This window comes from Vulpes lagopus, chromosome 10 (genome assembly GCF_018345385.1).
Source record: "Vulpes lagopus strain Blue_001 chromosome 10, ASM1834538v1, whole genome shotgun sequence".
In the NCBI taxonomy this organism is placed as follows: Eukaryota; Metazoa; Chordata; class Mammalia; order Carnivora; family Canidae; genus Vulpes; species Vulpes lagopus.
In genome coordinates, this window is record NC_054833.1 from 72,951,110 (window position 1) to 72,967,218 (window position 16,109).

At 40.8% G+C, this 16,109-nt stretch overlaps 1 protein-coding gene across 2 annotated transcripts in view; it reads right to left on the bottom strand.

Moving 5' to 3' along the window:
- Positions 1-16,109, bottom strand: part of PGM1 (phosphoglucomutase 1) — a 64,149-nt gene that overhangs the window by 20,655 nt on the left and 27,385 nt on the right. Inside the window, exons 1-6 of one of the 2 annotated variants that reach the window (XM_041770527.1) lie at positions 14,518-15,250; positions 8,989-9,151; positions 8,499-8,645; positions 6,342-6,467; positions 3,733-3,923; positions 2,141-2,295 (exon numbers count right to left, since the gene is read on the bottom strand). In XM_041770527.1, coding sequence (XP_041626461.1) covers positions 2,141-2,295; positions 3,733-3,923; positions 6,342-6,467; positions 8,499-8,645; positions 8,989-9,151; positions 14,518-14,817 — 1,082 coding nt within the window. In that variant the 5' untranslated portion in view covers positions 14,818-15,250. Of the gene's footprint in view, positions 1-2,140; positions 2,296-3,732; positions 3,924-6,341; positions 6,468-8,498; positions 8,646-8,988; positions 9,152-14,517; positions 15,251-16,109 lie in introns of those variants that run through there. The other variant, XM_041770528.1, reaches the window with a different exon arrangement.

The window sequence follows — 16,109 nt, forward strand, 5'->3', positions numbered from 1 at the left end:
CACCAGGTTCTAATTCTAGCTCTGATTTAGCTATGGGGTCCTCAACAAGACAGCTAACCTCTCTGACCTTTAGGTTCCTCTTCTTTAGGATAGGATTGCTGTGAGGATCAATTAAGATGGTAAATGTTAAAAAGCTCCATGTAGAGTATAAACCACTCTATGAATATTAGTCATTAATTTTTTCTTAGCAGAAGGAAGTCAGCACTAATTCTATAACACACACTTCTCCCCTCCCCCACAGTAGGAAACTACTACATGGCCCAATTGGGCCCATTAGAAGCAAAGGTTCTGGGTTCAAATTCTGACTCAGCCATTTACTAACAGGGTAATCTCAGGCAAGTAACTTTATTTCCTTGTCCTTTTGTTTTCCCACCTGTAAAGTAGGATTATAGATAGCATTGACCTCGCGAGGTTGGCTTGATAATTAAATGACTTAAAACACAAAGTACTCAGTGTCTAGCACAAGGCCATGTTCAACAAACATTATTTATTACTAGAAGAACCTAGCTATATCCATTTTGCTTTCTTCTCTGACCTTGACCTTTTATTCATTCACTCATTCCTTATCCATTCATTCAGCAAAGATTTACTGGGTACCTAACACATTCTAATTAACATTCTCCCTAATCTGGGATCCCTGGGTGGCGCAGAGGTTTAGCGCCTGCCTTTGGCTCAGGGCGCGATCCTGGAGACCCAGGATCGAATCCCACATCGGGCTCCCGGTGCATGGAGCCTGCTTCTCCCTCTGCCTGTGTCTCTGCCTCTCTCTCTCTGTGACTATCATAAATAAATAAAAAAAAAACATTCTCCCTAATCTTCATATATTATTTCTTATATTTTTGCAATTGTTTTACATGCAGTCTCACAAGACACCTTAAAGCCTTTTTAAATGAGGGGCTATGAAATAATAAATAAGCAAATAAATAAGCAAATCAGAGATATCAAGTGTTTATTGTCACTGGTTCCTTTCTTATAAAAACTGAATATAATTTTCCTTAACTATTTGAGCTTTCTGTTTATTTGCATTTGGGATAAATGAACCTTTACTGTGTTTGGGTATGGATGGGCATTCAGCAAGGGCTGGAGGTGGAACGTCTTTCTGAAAGTTCTTTGATACACTCATCTTACTTCAAATCACTTTTTTGCTCAAACTGTGCACCTGTGCTAAAGGACAGTGATGATTCCCTAGAATGATGTCTTCAGGGTAGTGAGGCCGCCAGCTGTTCCTTTCTTCATTAACGTTTAATTGTTCCCCTTTTTTTTTTTTAAAGATTATATTTATTTATTCATGAGAGACACACACAGAGAGAGAGGCAGAGACACAGGCAGAGGGAGAAGCAGGCTCCATGCAGGGAACCCGACATGGGACTCGATCCCAGGTCTCCAGGATCATGCCCTGAGCTGAAGGTGGCGCTAAACTGCTAAGCCACCCGGGCTGCCCTAATTGTTCACTTTTTAAAGGTGTGTTGAGTGTGTGTCCTACTATGCACCAGGCACACTATGGGATATAAGTGAATAAATAAGATAGTCTTTTCTCTGTAGAAGTTTACAGTCCAGCAGAACAGACAGTTAAGCAAACAAGCTATCAGAACAGTGTGGTAAGTGCTGGAATGGGAGAAGTGCAGGGTCATAAGGAAGCATGGGGAGGGGACATCTAATCCAGAAAAAAACCCACCCACTCTTCATAAAATAAACACTAATATGTGGAATATAAAAAGCAAAACAAACACACAAACAGACTTTTAAATACAAAGAACAAATGGGTGGCTGCCAGAGGGGAGGTGGGTGGGGATGGTGAAATAGGAGATGCGGATTAAGAGGTACAAGTCACAGACATGAAAAGCACAGTGTTGGGACTATAGTCAGACATATTGCAATAACATCATATGGTTATGTGTAACCATAAGATGGGGACTCCATTTATTGTGGTGAGTACCAACAATACATAGAATTGCCGAATCAATATATTATATGCCTGAAACTAATAAAACACTGTATATTGATTATACTTCAATAAAAAATTTTTAATACAATAAACATTTCGCATATACTATATCTCAGATGCTCTAGCTGCAAGGGGAAGAAGAATGTTCTTAACATAGAGAAGAGCCTGGTGAGGCAAGAAAATGGAGAGACTTACCTGTCCAGGGCCCCACTGGTAGGCATACTGCGGGCAAAGCCTCGGACCCCAGTTTGCTGGAAATATGGAATGCTGAAGATGTTGGCAGCAATGACAGCCACGGAGTCTGAAGGGTTCACAAAGAAACCATGCTTGCCAAGAATCATGTTTCGATCCTTTGGGAGAAGGGGGAATTCAAAGGAAGAGCTTTTAATAAAACTGCTGAAAAAAAACAAACTATCTTACATTGGGGCAGGGGAGGGGTTATAGAATTTTAAATGATAAAATTTAAAACGGATACTTTTATTCATACGGGGTTCTAAACACTGGACTTTGTTTCTAATGGATCTGCACAGTACCACGGTGCCGAAGGCATCCCCATGCCAAAAATCTAAAACTGTTTTCAATTAAAGTGAATTGAAACTCCTTCTGAACCGAAAACTCTGTTCTTCCTCCAGAGGCCAGCTGACTTTAACCTCCCAGACCTTTTCCAAACTCTGGAATCAATCACCTCTCTCCCAGAGGAGAGAAGAAATTGAAATAAGAAAGGAAATGTTGGCTATTCACATAGTTTGGTGAGTCTACCAGGCATCTTTCAAGGGACAAAGCAGATTTCTTCAAGAAAGGGCTCCTAAATTGTGACCCCTTCATTTTGATGCAGAAACCAGGAAAACATGCTGCCACCATCACTGCTTCCTTGGTGCCTGGTATACAGGAAGTACTCAAGTAACTCAGAGTATGGAGGAAAACTCCCATCATGCACTGCTTCAGAAAGATTCTGAAAATTTTGATATTGGAAAGTTAATTTTTTAAAGAAATAATGGATTCTAGCTGAATTTAAGGAACAGAGCAACAAAAACTTTTTTCAGCTAAGTATATGTGTAGTGCCTACCATCTCTAAGTACCAAGGATATAAACCTAACTAAAATACATCTCTTCCTTGTCTGTTAGTCACCAGTGTAAATAAAACAGCCTGTTTATTATAAAGATACTAATTGTAGAGAAAGAATAAAAGGTTAATTCTCTCATTATAGTTTTATCATTTAGCTAAGGTGAATGAACAAATGGGTATATTATAAGGCCAAAACCTTTTCCAGGGGTTGAATAAACCTAGGATGGATTTCTAGAACGTGACCAGCTCATGAAGCACACCAGTCATCATATCACAACTGAGCCCTGATCACCCTGCCACTCTTAGAAAACATGAATGTCTAGGGCAGCCCGGGTGGCTCAGCGGTTTAGCGCCACCTTCAGCCCAGGGCGTGATCCTGGAGGCCCGGGATCGAGTCCCACGTCGGGCTCCCTGCATGGAGCCTGCTTCTCCCTCTGTCTGTGTCTCTGCCTCTTTCTCTTTGTATCTCTCATGAATAAATAAATAAAATCTTTTAAAAAATTTATTAAAAAAAAAAAGAAAACATGAATGTTTAAAACTAAACACATGGGACAGATTTCAAGGACTCATTCCTGTTCAAGAGAGTCTTCTAATAACTTAGCCCTGACTGTCACTCACTCATGAAGTCCACAGGACCCAAGAGAAGCAGCCTGCTTTTTCCCACTTTGAAGGACCAGGCCTGGTCTATAATCATAGTTCACTTAAACTCACGTGTACCCACCCCATCTCCATCAAAGGCAGCCCCAAAGTCGTGTTCTCCTGTTTTCATGGTCTCCACCAGGTCAGCAGCGTAGGTAAGGTTGGGGTCAGGGTGGTGGCCTCCAAAGTCCTCCAGAGGGACACAGTTAACTGCTGAGTTTGCAGGGGCGCCTAGCTCTTCGCAGAGGATCTTCTTCACGTATGGTCCCACAACTATGGAAAATGTAAAATGAAGAATCAGAAAATATGACTTATTAAATAAAGCACATCAGGATCAGGGGAGGAGGTGGAGGCATTCTAAGGAGAATGGCATGAATGACCATGAGAACATGAAACCTCTATTCAGGGACTGGTGGAGAAGTAAGTCAGGCAGAAGGATTTAGCAAAAGGAATAATGAGAGGTTCGGTTGGAAAAGGTAGGGCTAGTTGAGGACAGCAAATAGGGGAAGGGACGGGAGCTAACTTCTTTGAAGGACCTACTGCATACCTATGCCATGCTCTTGGTGACCATTTTCACCTTCAAAAACAAAAAGAGCTCACAATGCGATAGGGCTGAGTGCTTACAAGCTTAGACTCTGGAATCAGAGTGTCTGGGTTCAAACCCCAGCTCGGTTCATCACTGGCCATACAACTTTGGGAAAGTTATTTAATCTCTCTAGGTCCCCAGCTGCCCTATCTGCAAAATGAGGATAATAATAGTAGCTAACAGAGTACTAGCTCACAACCTAACAGGGTTGCTGTGAGGATTCAGTGAGTTAATAGATAGGAAGCCCTGAGAACAGTATCTGGTACGTATGTTATAAATGTTTGCATTATGATTATCACCTCTACTTTATAGATAAGAAAACCAGTCTGAGTTGAAGCCATGTGCCCAAATTGTCATATCCAGTAGGAGTGGGAGCTGGGATTTTGAGCCCTAATCTTCCCGCTGTACCCAGCTATCAGACAAACTCGTTAAAAACACAAACCATAAACAAAAAGGAAGAACTACGAACATCAGGAAAAACCAGTCATATAACGTTTATGGCGACATTCAATACAATTACCGAGAACATTCATCTCTAAAACGCTGAGAATGTGTTTTCATCAAGGCAGGTACTGACACCAGTGTAGGCCACAGAGCTCAGAGCAGTATAGAATATGCATCTCCAGTTAGGGGCCACATGTGAAGGAGGCTATGGACACACCATGGGATAAGGTCAGAAGAGCCAGGGCTATGAAGAATATGGAAACTGAGGCATTAGAGGAACTCCTGAAAGGCCTGAAGAACAAAGCCTACTTCATGACCAGCTTCTCCTACCCCACAGCCTATCACAAGCCCATTCTTTTTGCTTTTTCATTTCAAGTTTTTATTTACATTCTAGTTAGTTAACAAAGTCCATTCTTAAACCATTCTCATTTCCCTACCATAATATATAATATGCCTTACGACTTCACGGCTTTGTGGCAGCTGTTGCCTCAGCTGGAAATGACCACCCTACCCTAGATCTTTCTTTCATAAAAGCTGAGTTGGTTGCCAAGTTCTTCCAGGAAACCTTTCTTAATACTGCTAGTCAAGCTATGTCTTCTTCCACACCACAAAGAGAATACTTGAAATTCTATCGAACCCTCATTTTGTTGGCCTGGCAGTGGTTTTTCAACATTATCTCATCTCCCCAAGCATCGTGTGAGTCCCTGCCTGCCTGCATGTGCATATGTAGTAGAGTGCTCAACACATGCCTGTTGAATAGTTCGAAATGATGAATCGTATCGTCTAAGTAAGGAAGTAGACCCATCCTGTGGGACTCCAAAAGCAACTGTGGACCCAAAGGTGAGGTTCAGGGATGGAAGATTTCAGCCTATGGGAAGAAGGTTTTCTAATTGTGGTTTTGCAGTATAATAGGAGGCTCTGAATAGCACCATCAAAAGGGTTCAATTACAGAGAGAAAGTCTTCCCAACTAGGCAGGCAGCTAGATTCCAAAGCTAGGGAGAATCCTTCCCGCTCAATGACTCTAAGATTCTAAATTTATTAAAAAACAAATAAACCACCTCAGTGCTGGGGAATGCCCGTGTTCTTCCATGTGAGAAAGCCTCATGGTTCCAGTTCACAGTGATGGCTGCTGTCTCAGCTGACCCAGCCACACACCCACAGAGGAAGAAAAGGGAGAGACACCCAACTGTTGTTCCTGAATTTAATCCTCAGCTTGCTCTTGTAAGCTCTGCTCTTCTAAGAAAAGGCACATGTGGGGGCAGCTGAGTGGGGTATGGGACTCAGGAGCATTTTTACCTCATCTAGCAAATGACACCCACCCCCTTGGAAGAGATGGGGGTGTTTAGGAAGAATGTAAGGTATCTTCTGAGGGGGAGGAAGCATCCACAGAAACAGTTGCACTCAAAACCTGATGCTTAATGTGGAAACTCTGATCTTCGCAGCCCTACTTTACCATGAGGAACGCCTCTACTGTTTTTGCTGCCAACAATTAGATGTTTATCTATGTGAATAATGCTCTGACATGGTTGCAAAATCACCATTTAGAAACCCATGCCACAGAGAGTCTTGAGAAAAGGCATGTTAAAGCATTATGATATACAAAGTAGAGAGCAGCTTCATATCTCTGAGAGAAAGGAAAGAAAGGAAAATGGCTCCATACCTCCATGCATGGCATCTATACGGATCTTAAGTCGGTTTGGACCAGAAAGCAGTTCTTTCAGTGCATTGAAATCAAAGATGTTTCTCAGCATTGTAGCATAAGCCTCCACTGAATCCACAATTTCCACTGTGAGAATAAAGCAACATTAAAACATGGGAACTAAACACATTAAGAAATATTATCCTCAGGGCACCTGGGTGGCTCAGTCTGCTAAGCGTCCAACTCTTAATTTCAGCTCTCAGGTCATGATCTCAGGGTAGTGAGATTGAGACCTGTGTTGGGCTCTGTGCTGAGCGTGGAGCATACTTAGGCTTCTCTCTCTCCCTCTCCTTGCCTCAAAAATTTTTTTTAAAAAAAGAAACACTATATTCTGAAATGATTATATTTCTGTAAACCCACAATAGTTATTTTAAATGGATAATTATCAGGACATCTGGGTGGCTCAGCAGTTGAGTGTCTGCCTTTGACTCAGGGTATGATCCTGGAGTCCCGGGATCGAGTCCCACATTGGGTTCTCTGCATGGAGCCTGCTTCTCCCTCTGCCTGTGTCTCTGCCTCTCTCTCTCTGCCTCTCATGAATAAATAAATGGATAATTATCAAGTAGCTCCAATACACCTGGGCTGTTACATGATCTCTTTTTTCAATACTAACAATATTCCTGAGAGGTAAATGTTATTAATCTTATTTTATAGACAAGAAAGCTGAGTCTGAAAGGTTAAGTAACTTGCCCACACAGCTGGGATGGGGCACACTTCGGGTTTTTTTTATTTTATTTTATTTTTATTTTATTTTCTTTATGATAGTCACACACAGAGAGAGAGAGAGAGGCAGAGACACAGGCAGAGGGAGAAGCAGGCTCCATGCCGGGAGCCCGACATGGGATTCGATCCCGGGTCTCCAGGATCGTGCCCTGGGCCAAAGGCAGGCACGAAACCGCTGCACCACCCAGGGATCCCCACACTTCGGGTTTTTGACAGAGCTTTGCCTGACTGTAAACTCTGCTCTGCTGCTACACTCACTCCTCGCCTATTACCGTAAGAAGCATATTTTGGTGTCACAAGTAACAGAAAACGTAATGCCCGCTTTTCTTTCCTTTTTCTAGGCCAATTGCCATAGGACTTAATGGTAAAAAAAAAAGCAGGGAAAAAATTTTTTAATAAACCACTTTTCACATGCACTGCTGAAGGAATAAAACAAATATAAGGACTTAGTATTGCTCTGGTAGGACGTGCAGGGGTCTGAACATTTTCAAAACATTAAGAGTTTAAGCAATTCTCTACTGGTGTTTTCTAAACCCTAAGAATGTCTTCAAGGTATACCAAGGTGCTAGTTTATCTTTGGTAGGGTGCAACTGCCAGCTCTTGATGTGTAGGTTCAAACAAAAAAATGCATTCCATCAAATTGCAATCCAGAGGAATGAGTACATGTTGGAACAGTCCAAACGCAAGTCCCATTACTAACCATCTCATCCTCGTGTTAATATGAACAATGTTATAAACATTTACTCCATCAGTTACCGTTAATACCTTGGCACTCAACCACAAAGTGTCTACCACAGTTTCCTATGTAGGGAGTTTCAATTTAGCCCCCAAGAAGGCTTATTTTGACTTTAATGAGTTTTAAGGCAGGAAAAAAAAGATTCAAAGCCCAGTCTTCGGAACCATTCACACCTGAGTCTGAATCTGGTTACCACTCACTGACTATGGGATCTTGAGCCTGTCGTGTAACCTCTCCCAACCTTTGTTTCCTCATCTGGAAACACTGAATTGAGACAGTGCTGGCCTCACAAGGGCTCTTCAAGAATAAAGCAGGATAATGCATGTTAAGAGCTCAGGATGCAATAAAAGCTCAATAAAAGTTAGCTATGAAGGTCATCTTACAGGTCTTCTGGTCAAGGCTATGCATTTTATGGCTATGGAAGCCAAGGCCAAGAAAGTTGGAAAGGATTTATCCAAAGTCACAGGGCTGATACCCAGCAGGGGCCAGAGAGCCCAGGTCTCTGGATTCCCAGACCGAATCGCAGAGCTGCTAATGAAGGCATGCAGAGGTTAGTGACCATGATCTTTCCAAAACTGAAGACCCATTTTATTAAAACCTTGGAAGGCAAACTGTTGAAGCTGGAACTAGAGTGAGCAGAGGCAGGAAAGTCAACGTGCCTGTGAATGGTTTGAACTTGTTTTCCAGGTCAAACTGCTGCTTTCCCAGAACTCCAAGGTCTACTTTCAGGTCAGGGCAAATTGCATATTCTTCGATTGTCTTGCTGATTTGGAAGATTTTATCGGTTATTGCTTCTGGAGCGGGACCTGGAAATCAAACAGTGAACCATGGGTCACTTTGTGGAGCTGACTCAAAAATGCAAAGAACACAGAGCTTGTCAATTCCTTTTCACCAGCACATTTGCCATTCCATCATTTAGGCAGCAAAGTATCAAAATTTTCTAGAAGAAAATATCATGTTAATGAGCATTCGTGTATGGCTTCTCATATTCAGGTACAGCAGAATAAGAAGCATTCTACTTTCACTGAAAAGAAACAAAGAACTCCTTTGCTAAGGATCAGAACCAGAACCCTGGCCTTCCAAGGCTTCAGTTATTAGTTTATCCTAATGAACATAAATTGACTATCCTCAAAATGACAGCAAACTCACCTCCATTGGAAATATTAAATTTGATTCCGAAATCTCCATTGGGCCCTCCTGGGTTGTGGCTGGCTGTCAAAATTATCCCACCAATGGCTTTGATCTTTCTAATGATGCAGGATACAGCAGGGGTAGAGAGGATTCCATTCTGCCCAATAACCAAGCGACCAATCTAAGAGAAGAAATTCAGAACACACACACTTTAACATCGATAAATCCAGAGCTACTGCACAAAAAACACCAGAACAACATGCAGATGGACAAAAAAAATAGTATTGAACCAGAAAAGGTGTTCTTTAACAAACATCTTTATCTTGGGTTATTATTATCTTATTATGAAGTAGAATATTATTATTATTAAATAGAATCAGCATTGCTGAACAAAGCCATTCCTTCACACAAAGCCATTCCTTTAGATAGTGTTTTGGGACTCTGTAGTTTTAAAATAGTGTATGGTCTGGGGGAGCTCTAAGGCTCTGGCAAGAAAACAGAGTATTTGAAAGAGTCTTTCCAGAACAGGTTCATCATTTTCGCTGAAAAATTGTTAGAAGAAAAAAAAAGAAAAATTGTTAGAAAACCCACATTTTTATCCAATTCAATCATCCACATTTTATCCAATTCAATCATACTTTAAACTACATTGAGGGAGAGGATATAAGTTTAGCTAGTTAAAGGGATTCTACACAAGGAGAAGGCTTTATGTAAATTAGAATTTTCTTAAAAAGTAAAAAGGGCAAACTTTATATGAAGAGTTTTACAAAATGCACCTCATAAATTCATCTTTCTGGCCAAGCCTGGATTTTGATATGGTGGCTTCCTCAAAGCAGGACATACCCACCTGTGTGTGGGTGTACCTGGGTGACCTGCCGGCCTACGGCAGAAGATGCTGGCAGTTATTCCTGATTAAACCAGTCAGAACCGCCCACAGGAAAGGGCTACAGGTGGTAGTTTGCTGTGTTATTAACTCATCTTCCCATATCGCTCACAGATGCTATCAGCACAGCTCCTAAATCCTCCTTCACTAAAATATAATTTATATTTGTTTCAACATGACTTAAGTTGGAAAAGATGAAGTTCCATCAGTTCCCTTAACATGCTTGGAGAAAACCTAACTACTGCATAAAAAGATTCATAAAACTAGGAGTTTGTGCCCTCATTCCATTCTCCGTTTTGAGAGAAGAAAGGTACAGGAATGTTTTAAACTTTTCTGGTTGTTATTTCTTTTTACCCAGCCCAGATAAACAGGCTTGAAGAAATAACTTATGGTAGAAAATGTATCGATGATACTTGGATTCCCTGGGAAAACTTTCCTGGTACTGTTACCTTTGCCCCCCTACAAGTCACTGAAAGCTTGTCTGTCTTATCATCAACCCTTCAGCTGTCGACCACCTCCCAGAAAGCAGCCAGTTCATTTCAGTTGCTTCTTGGCTTTCATTTGTCCATCTCAGAACAGTGTTTGTTAGACTAATACATTTGTTATGCCTTGTCTCTGTAAGGAAGTGGTGATAACCAGGGTAGATGCTATACTGAGGCTCCTCTATAGACTAGAGGGACCTGTGGATGGTGTGAAATCAAGATTAATGATTATCCCTGAGCCACAGATTGCTTTCTAAAACCCATGGCATTTTGATTCATTCTCATAGCTGCTCCCTCATACTGTCTTGTAGATGAAGAAGCTGAGGTCCAAAGTTATGATGCTGCTCATTTGTCTATTCTTGCATCCATCCAAAAGCAATAAGTGTTTATGGAAAGTTGGTATGGGAGGCACTGGGAGAGATGACAGGGCAAGGTCACGTGGCAAATTAGTGGCCAGCGATGGCCACTAACTCAATACAGTGGGAACAGTAACATCTCATCCTTCCAGCAGTTTCTGGGTGTGGTTTTGATAAGAGTGAAAGTATATGGTTGAACAGTAGGAGGAGCTTAATTAAGGATGGCAATTTAATTAGCCAGAGTGGGGATGGAGTTATCTGGAAATTGTACTTGCACATCAGGCATACTGACATGTACTCGGATTTTATATGTATTTGGTATGGAAAGGGAGACTGACGAATGAATATTAAGCTGCACCACCCGAGTCACCTCTTACTCTACCATTTGTTATTGTGAAATCTGCAGTCAGTAATGGTCCAAGAACAAGGGGAGTATATTGGGAGTAAGAATAAGAAAGTCAAGAGACCAGAGCAAGGAAGTCCATGGTACCTTCCTTCTCTTCAGCCTAAGAAGAGGTAACAGCTAATCCAAGTCTCTACTCTCAAAGAAGACTCTCCCCTGTGAATCCCACTTGGGAATATTAATCCTCAACCCAATATAGAGGAGATATTACTCTACTACCCTCCTTCCCTTAACAATGTCTGGAGCACTGCCACAGCTCCTGACTCAGGCTCCCCTTTCTCTCTTCCACCTGTACCTCCCTTATTCTACCCTGGCTGAATCCAGCCTTCCAACTCAGGCCCACCTAGTTCATCTTTTTAAACCATACTTCTGCGTCTCTCCTCTACTCAAAAACCTTTCCTGTACTATACGATACAGATTTTCCAATTCTAGCTATAGACACAAAAGAAAGCAGGGACTCAAAGAGGTAACTTGTATACCCATATTCATAGCAGAATTATTCACAATAGCCAGAGGTCCATCAACAGGTGAATGCACAAACAAAATATGGTATACACACAGAATATTATTCAACCTTAAAAAAGGAATGCAATTCTGATACATGCTACAACATAAATAAACATTGAAAACAATACCTAGGTAAAATAAGCCAGACACATAAGGATAAGTATTGTAGGATTCCATTTACACGAGGCACATAGAAGAGGCAAATTCATGGGCGGAAAGTAGAACAGAGGTTGCCAGGGGGTGGGGAAGGAAAAATGGGAAGTTACTGTTTAGTGAGTAGAGAGAGTTTCAGATAGGATGAGAAAAAAGCTGTGGAAATGGATAATGGTGACAGTTCCAGAATATGGTGAGTGTAATCAATACCATATAAGTGCACACTTAAAAATGGTTGACTTGCTAAAATTTTATGTATAGCTCACCACACAAAAAAATAATTTTTTTAAAAAAAAATAATTTTAAAAAAGAAAAATCCTTCCTTGTCTCCCAAGTGTCAACCAACTCACTCTACCCAGTACTCAAAGTCCATCAAACTTTTCCTTTCTCCTCCCACCCCTCTTTCCCAAGTGACATAATTCACACTACCAGAAAGGATAACTCACTGTTTACCTGCCATTTTGTACTCAAACACAACAGAGTGCAAACTAAATTTCCTTTTAAAAAGTAGGGCCTGGTAAAAAAAAATAATAATAATAATTAATAAATAAATAAATAAATAGGGCCTGGTGTTTTCTTATATTTCACAAAAAAATAAGTTCCATTTTCTTGCCCTGCTAGTCATACATACATATTCTTATTTCTAAACATATCTCTAAGTTTAAAGTTCTGGGGACCAAAATGAGATATCAGTATTATATACAGGGCCCCACTAACGTCTTATTTTGTACATTACAATGTCCTGTACTTCTTAGCTCACAGAAGCATCATGTAAAAAAAAAAAATTCCTGTAAATGCAGACAGCTCTATGCAAATAAAAACAAAGGGGAAACTCCTAATAAGGGCAAATTATGTTCCACGATCTATAAGTGTCCCAGATAAAAGTGTAATAAAAAGAAAAAAAATGAAATGATCTTCATTTAGCTCAATAGGCTGAAAAGCCTTCCAAGAATCAGCTTAAGTGTAGAGTGGGTATTGACAGGGGTGAGGAAAAAACACTGACTTCTCCCAAAATCTGTGGCAATGAATTTTCTTTCCTTTACATTTCCTCCCTAGAGCTCTGTCCACAAGCAAAGGGATGTGAAAATAGTCAGAACTGAGGATATGTTAGGAAAAGAAGGAATCAGACCATCTAGGATTTGATAGGCTTTATCAGATTAAAGTGCTTTATTGGTCCTCTAATAAATGTTTTACATAATTCAGTTTGGTTGCAGGACTGCTTTAAATGCAACACTATTTTTAATAAAGAATGCTCTTGAGAAGATTTGAAAATATTGCTTGGCTGCCACAGCTCTAACAAATAGGCAGTTACCATATTTAGTCAATTATTATCACTTAAATGTATTATTTAGCAAAACTTCAGATCGTAAATCTGAGCAAGTCTATAGGGTCTGCCTAAATTACATATTCCTACCACCTCTTCCACATCCTTCAGCTTCATACAAAAATGAAATGAAGTCAAATATATCACAGCAAAGGGGACAGTGTACCAGATCCACTCAACGATCTAGATATATGCGAAGAAATAATGTTCCTTTCGTTCTTTCTCTCAAGATTAAAAGCATATTAATACCATTCCCTTTGCAGCTCTCCTCAAAGGTGAAATTTATAGCATGTCACATTTTATCTTAAAAATGTGTATGCTTCATAATAATTTCATATTTGAGTGCTTTATCAGCAATTTTTACATGAGAGGCATTCAGATTCCGCAACGGGGTAGGAAGGAAACTTTGCATTATAAACAATAGGATCTATAAACATTTTAAAATTTAATTTGGTGGTGTGTTTTTGTTTTTAATTTGGGTTTTGCAATCACATCTGCTTGGCATATTATTAAAATAGACTGACAATGAATGCCCAACACACTTGGTTGCCATGCTAAATTTTTATAAATTCTGAGGGACCGTGTGCTCCAAATTATTGCTAAGTATAATCGAAAACACTAAAAATATGTTTTTGGTGACATGGAGGAATCTGCAGAGCCAAAACAGAATGTCCTGATGCCTACCTTCCTGCAAATCCTTGAGACTGGTGCAAGATTCCTTCTGATTTGGCTAACTAATTCAGCCAATGCAGTTTTTCACAAAGCAGAGCAACTAGCAGAGCCTCCTTATATTATAGTCTTACAGGAGTTATTAACTCTACCCTACTGCACAAATTCACCGCACACAGGGCTTCTTTGTGTCCAAGGTCATTATAAGCAGGTTCCCCTGTAACAGGTCCTCTTGGTAGGCTTACACCTAACATTTTCCAATTCCCTCCTGGCATTTCTGCATGACTACCAGGATCCACAAACAACAGCATGCCCTGGCTTTTGTTCTCCTGTTTGACAAATGACTGAACTTCAACAAGGAAGCCATTGAAAGAAAACAAAATCCTTCTCTCTCCACCACTCATTAGAGCCTTCTTACACAGGATAGGGTACCCCTGGGGACTAGGTTAGAATGTAGATAAGACAGCTGAAGGCTGGGGGTGTGCTTTAAATGTCTCAAAAGCAACAGGTATTTTTTTCAAGCAAAAGGCAAAAAGTACAACACATAAGGAGCCGAATTTACATTCCTATACCCTAATGTGACTAATGTAATTTCAGGAGTAATATCCCAATATATGTTCTCTGAAGTCACAACAAAACGCTAACTGGATGTTAGTAGAACTGAAGTGTAAACAACATACTAATCTTTGTACTTTTGTATATTTCTGCAAAATGAAGAAAGAAACATATGTGGAGAGCCAGATATGTAACAATAATTATCGTATACCAACCCCATTGGCGGCTGCCATCTGCACTATTGTTTCTATCGCCGATTTATTAAAATACCTCCCATCTCCACCAACCACCATTGAGGATCCCTGGCGATCCTTAAGGTCTATGGAAAAGAACAGACTTTGGATGAAATTCTCCAGATAACATGGCTTCGCCTCAAAACAATAGGTTTTCTTCCGTAATCCACTAGTTCCTGGTTTCTGGTCGTAGTAGGGAGCAGTAGCAAAAGTCAACAGGGGGAGAGGCCCTTCTTCCATTTTTCTGTATTTCCCAGAAATCCATTCATCAAAATCACTCATCTTTCATTTTCACCACTTGGCTCAGCGGGTGTCCAGAGAGCAGTCAAGGGTCCTCAAAATAGTTTGTCCGATCTGAAGCTGCAACAGTGTCATCTGAGTAACTAAAATAGAGGTCTTGCCTGGACGATCACTCTCAATGAGGAAGCTGGGTTAATTCCTTGCTGTCGTCACCCCTTTTGAAAAGTTACGGGCCACACGCCCACCCACACCCACACCACATCTTCAGAGTTGTTTTGGTGAAGACACTTCTGCCCACATAACCACGCCGAATACCCTTCAATTATTTTTGCCTCATCTCCCCGTTAGATAGCTCCAAAGGATACTGCATGTGGCGGACTTCAGTCACAAACACCGGATCCCTGCCAGACTCCACTCTCAGAGCCCAGGCAAAGATGCAGCAAGTGCAGTCCCAAGAAACAGGCTCCCGAACAGGACACCCTGGTGTGGCTCCCTCTGCTCCCAACACTCCTTAGAGCAGAGCCTCTCTGGGTACTCATCACTGAGAAGGCCATCTGCTGCTACAGTTGGCCCATGCCATCTAGCAAGTTAAAGGTCAATCTTAAAATGGAAGTGAGGGATCTCAGTTACCTCTGGTTTCCTTATATCACCATTATTTTGATACCCAAGTAATTTTTTTACAAGCCACATGCAATTCCAGTTGGAAGGAAGTCATCCAACAGAACAGATTTATTCACTGCCCACCAAAGGATTTAACAAAACAGTAATTCGGTTCTAGAAGAACCGATATCTACAAATATGCCCTGAATGATCAACAGCTTGGTCAGTCCCTGGAACTTAAGGAAATGTGGGAATGGAGATACACCAAATCCTTGAAAATGTAAGCAACACAGGGAGGGGAAAAAAGTATTTTAAGTGCACGAGGTTTGATCAAGTTATTATCTGGAAAAATAATACAAACTTAAGATTAAATTTTGTTTTTGTTTTCTCAGTCTTATTCATTCATTCATTTATACATGGGAGACAGAGAGAGAGGCAGAGACATAGGCAGAGAGAGAAGCAGGCTCCGTATGGGGAGCTCGATGAAGTACTTGATCTCAGGACCCCGGGAACACCTGAGCCAAAGGCAGACGCTCAACCACCGAGCCATCCAGGCACCCCTCATTTTCTCAGTTTTAAATAGACTTGGCTTTTAAGAAAATATTTTTAGTGAAGCAGATTAAGTCCTATGCATTTGGACTAAACCTAAGATGTTTTTAAGACATTCTACCTGAATAAATTTAACATCCAACCTCCATTTGGTCCCTCAGATTTTATCAATGATCTATTTAAAT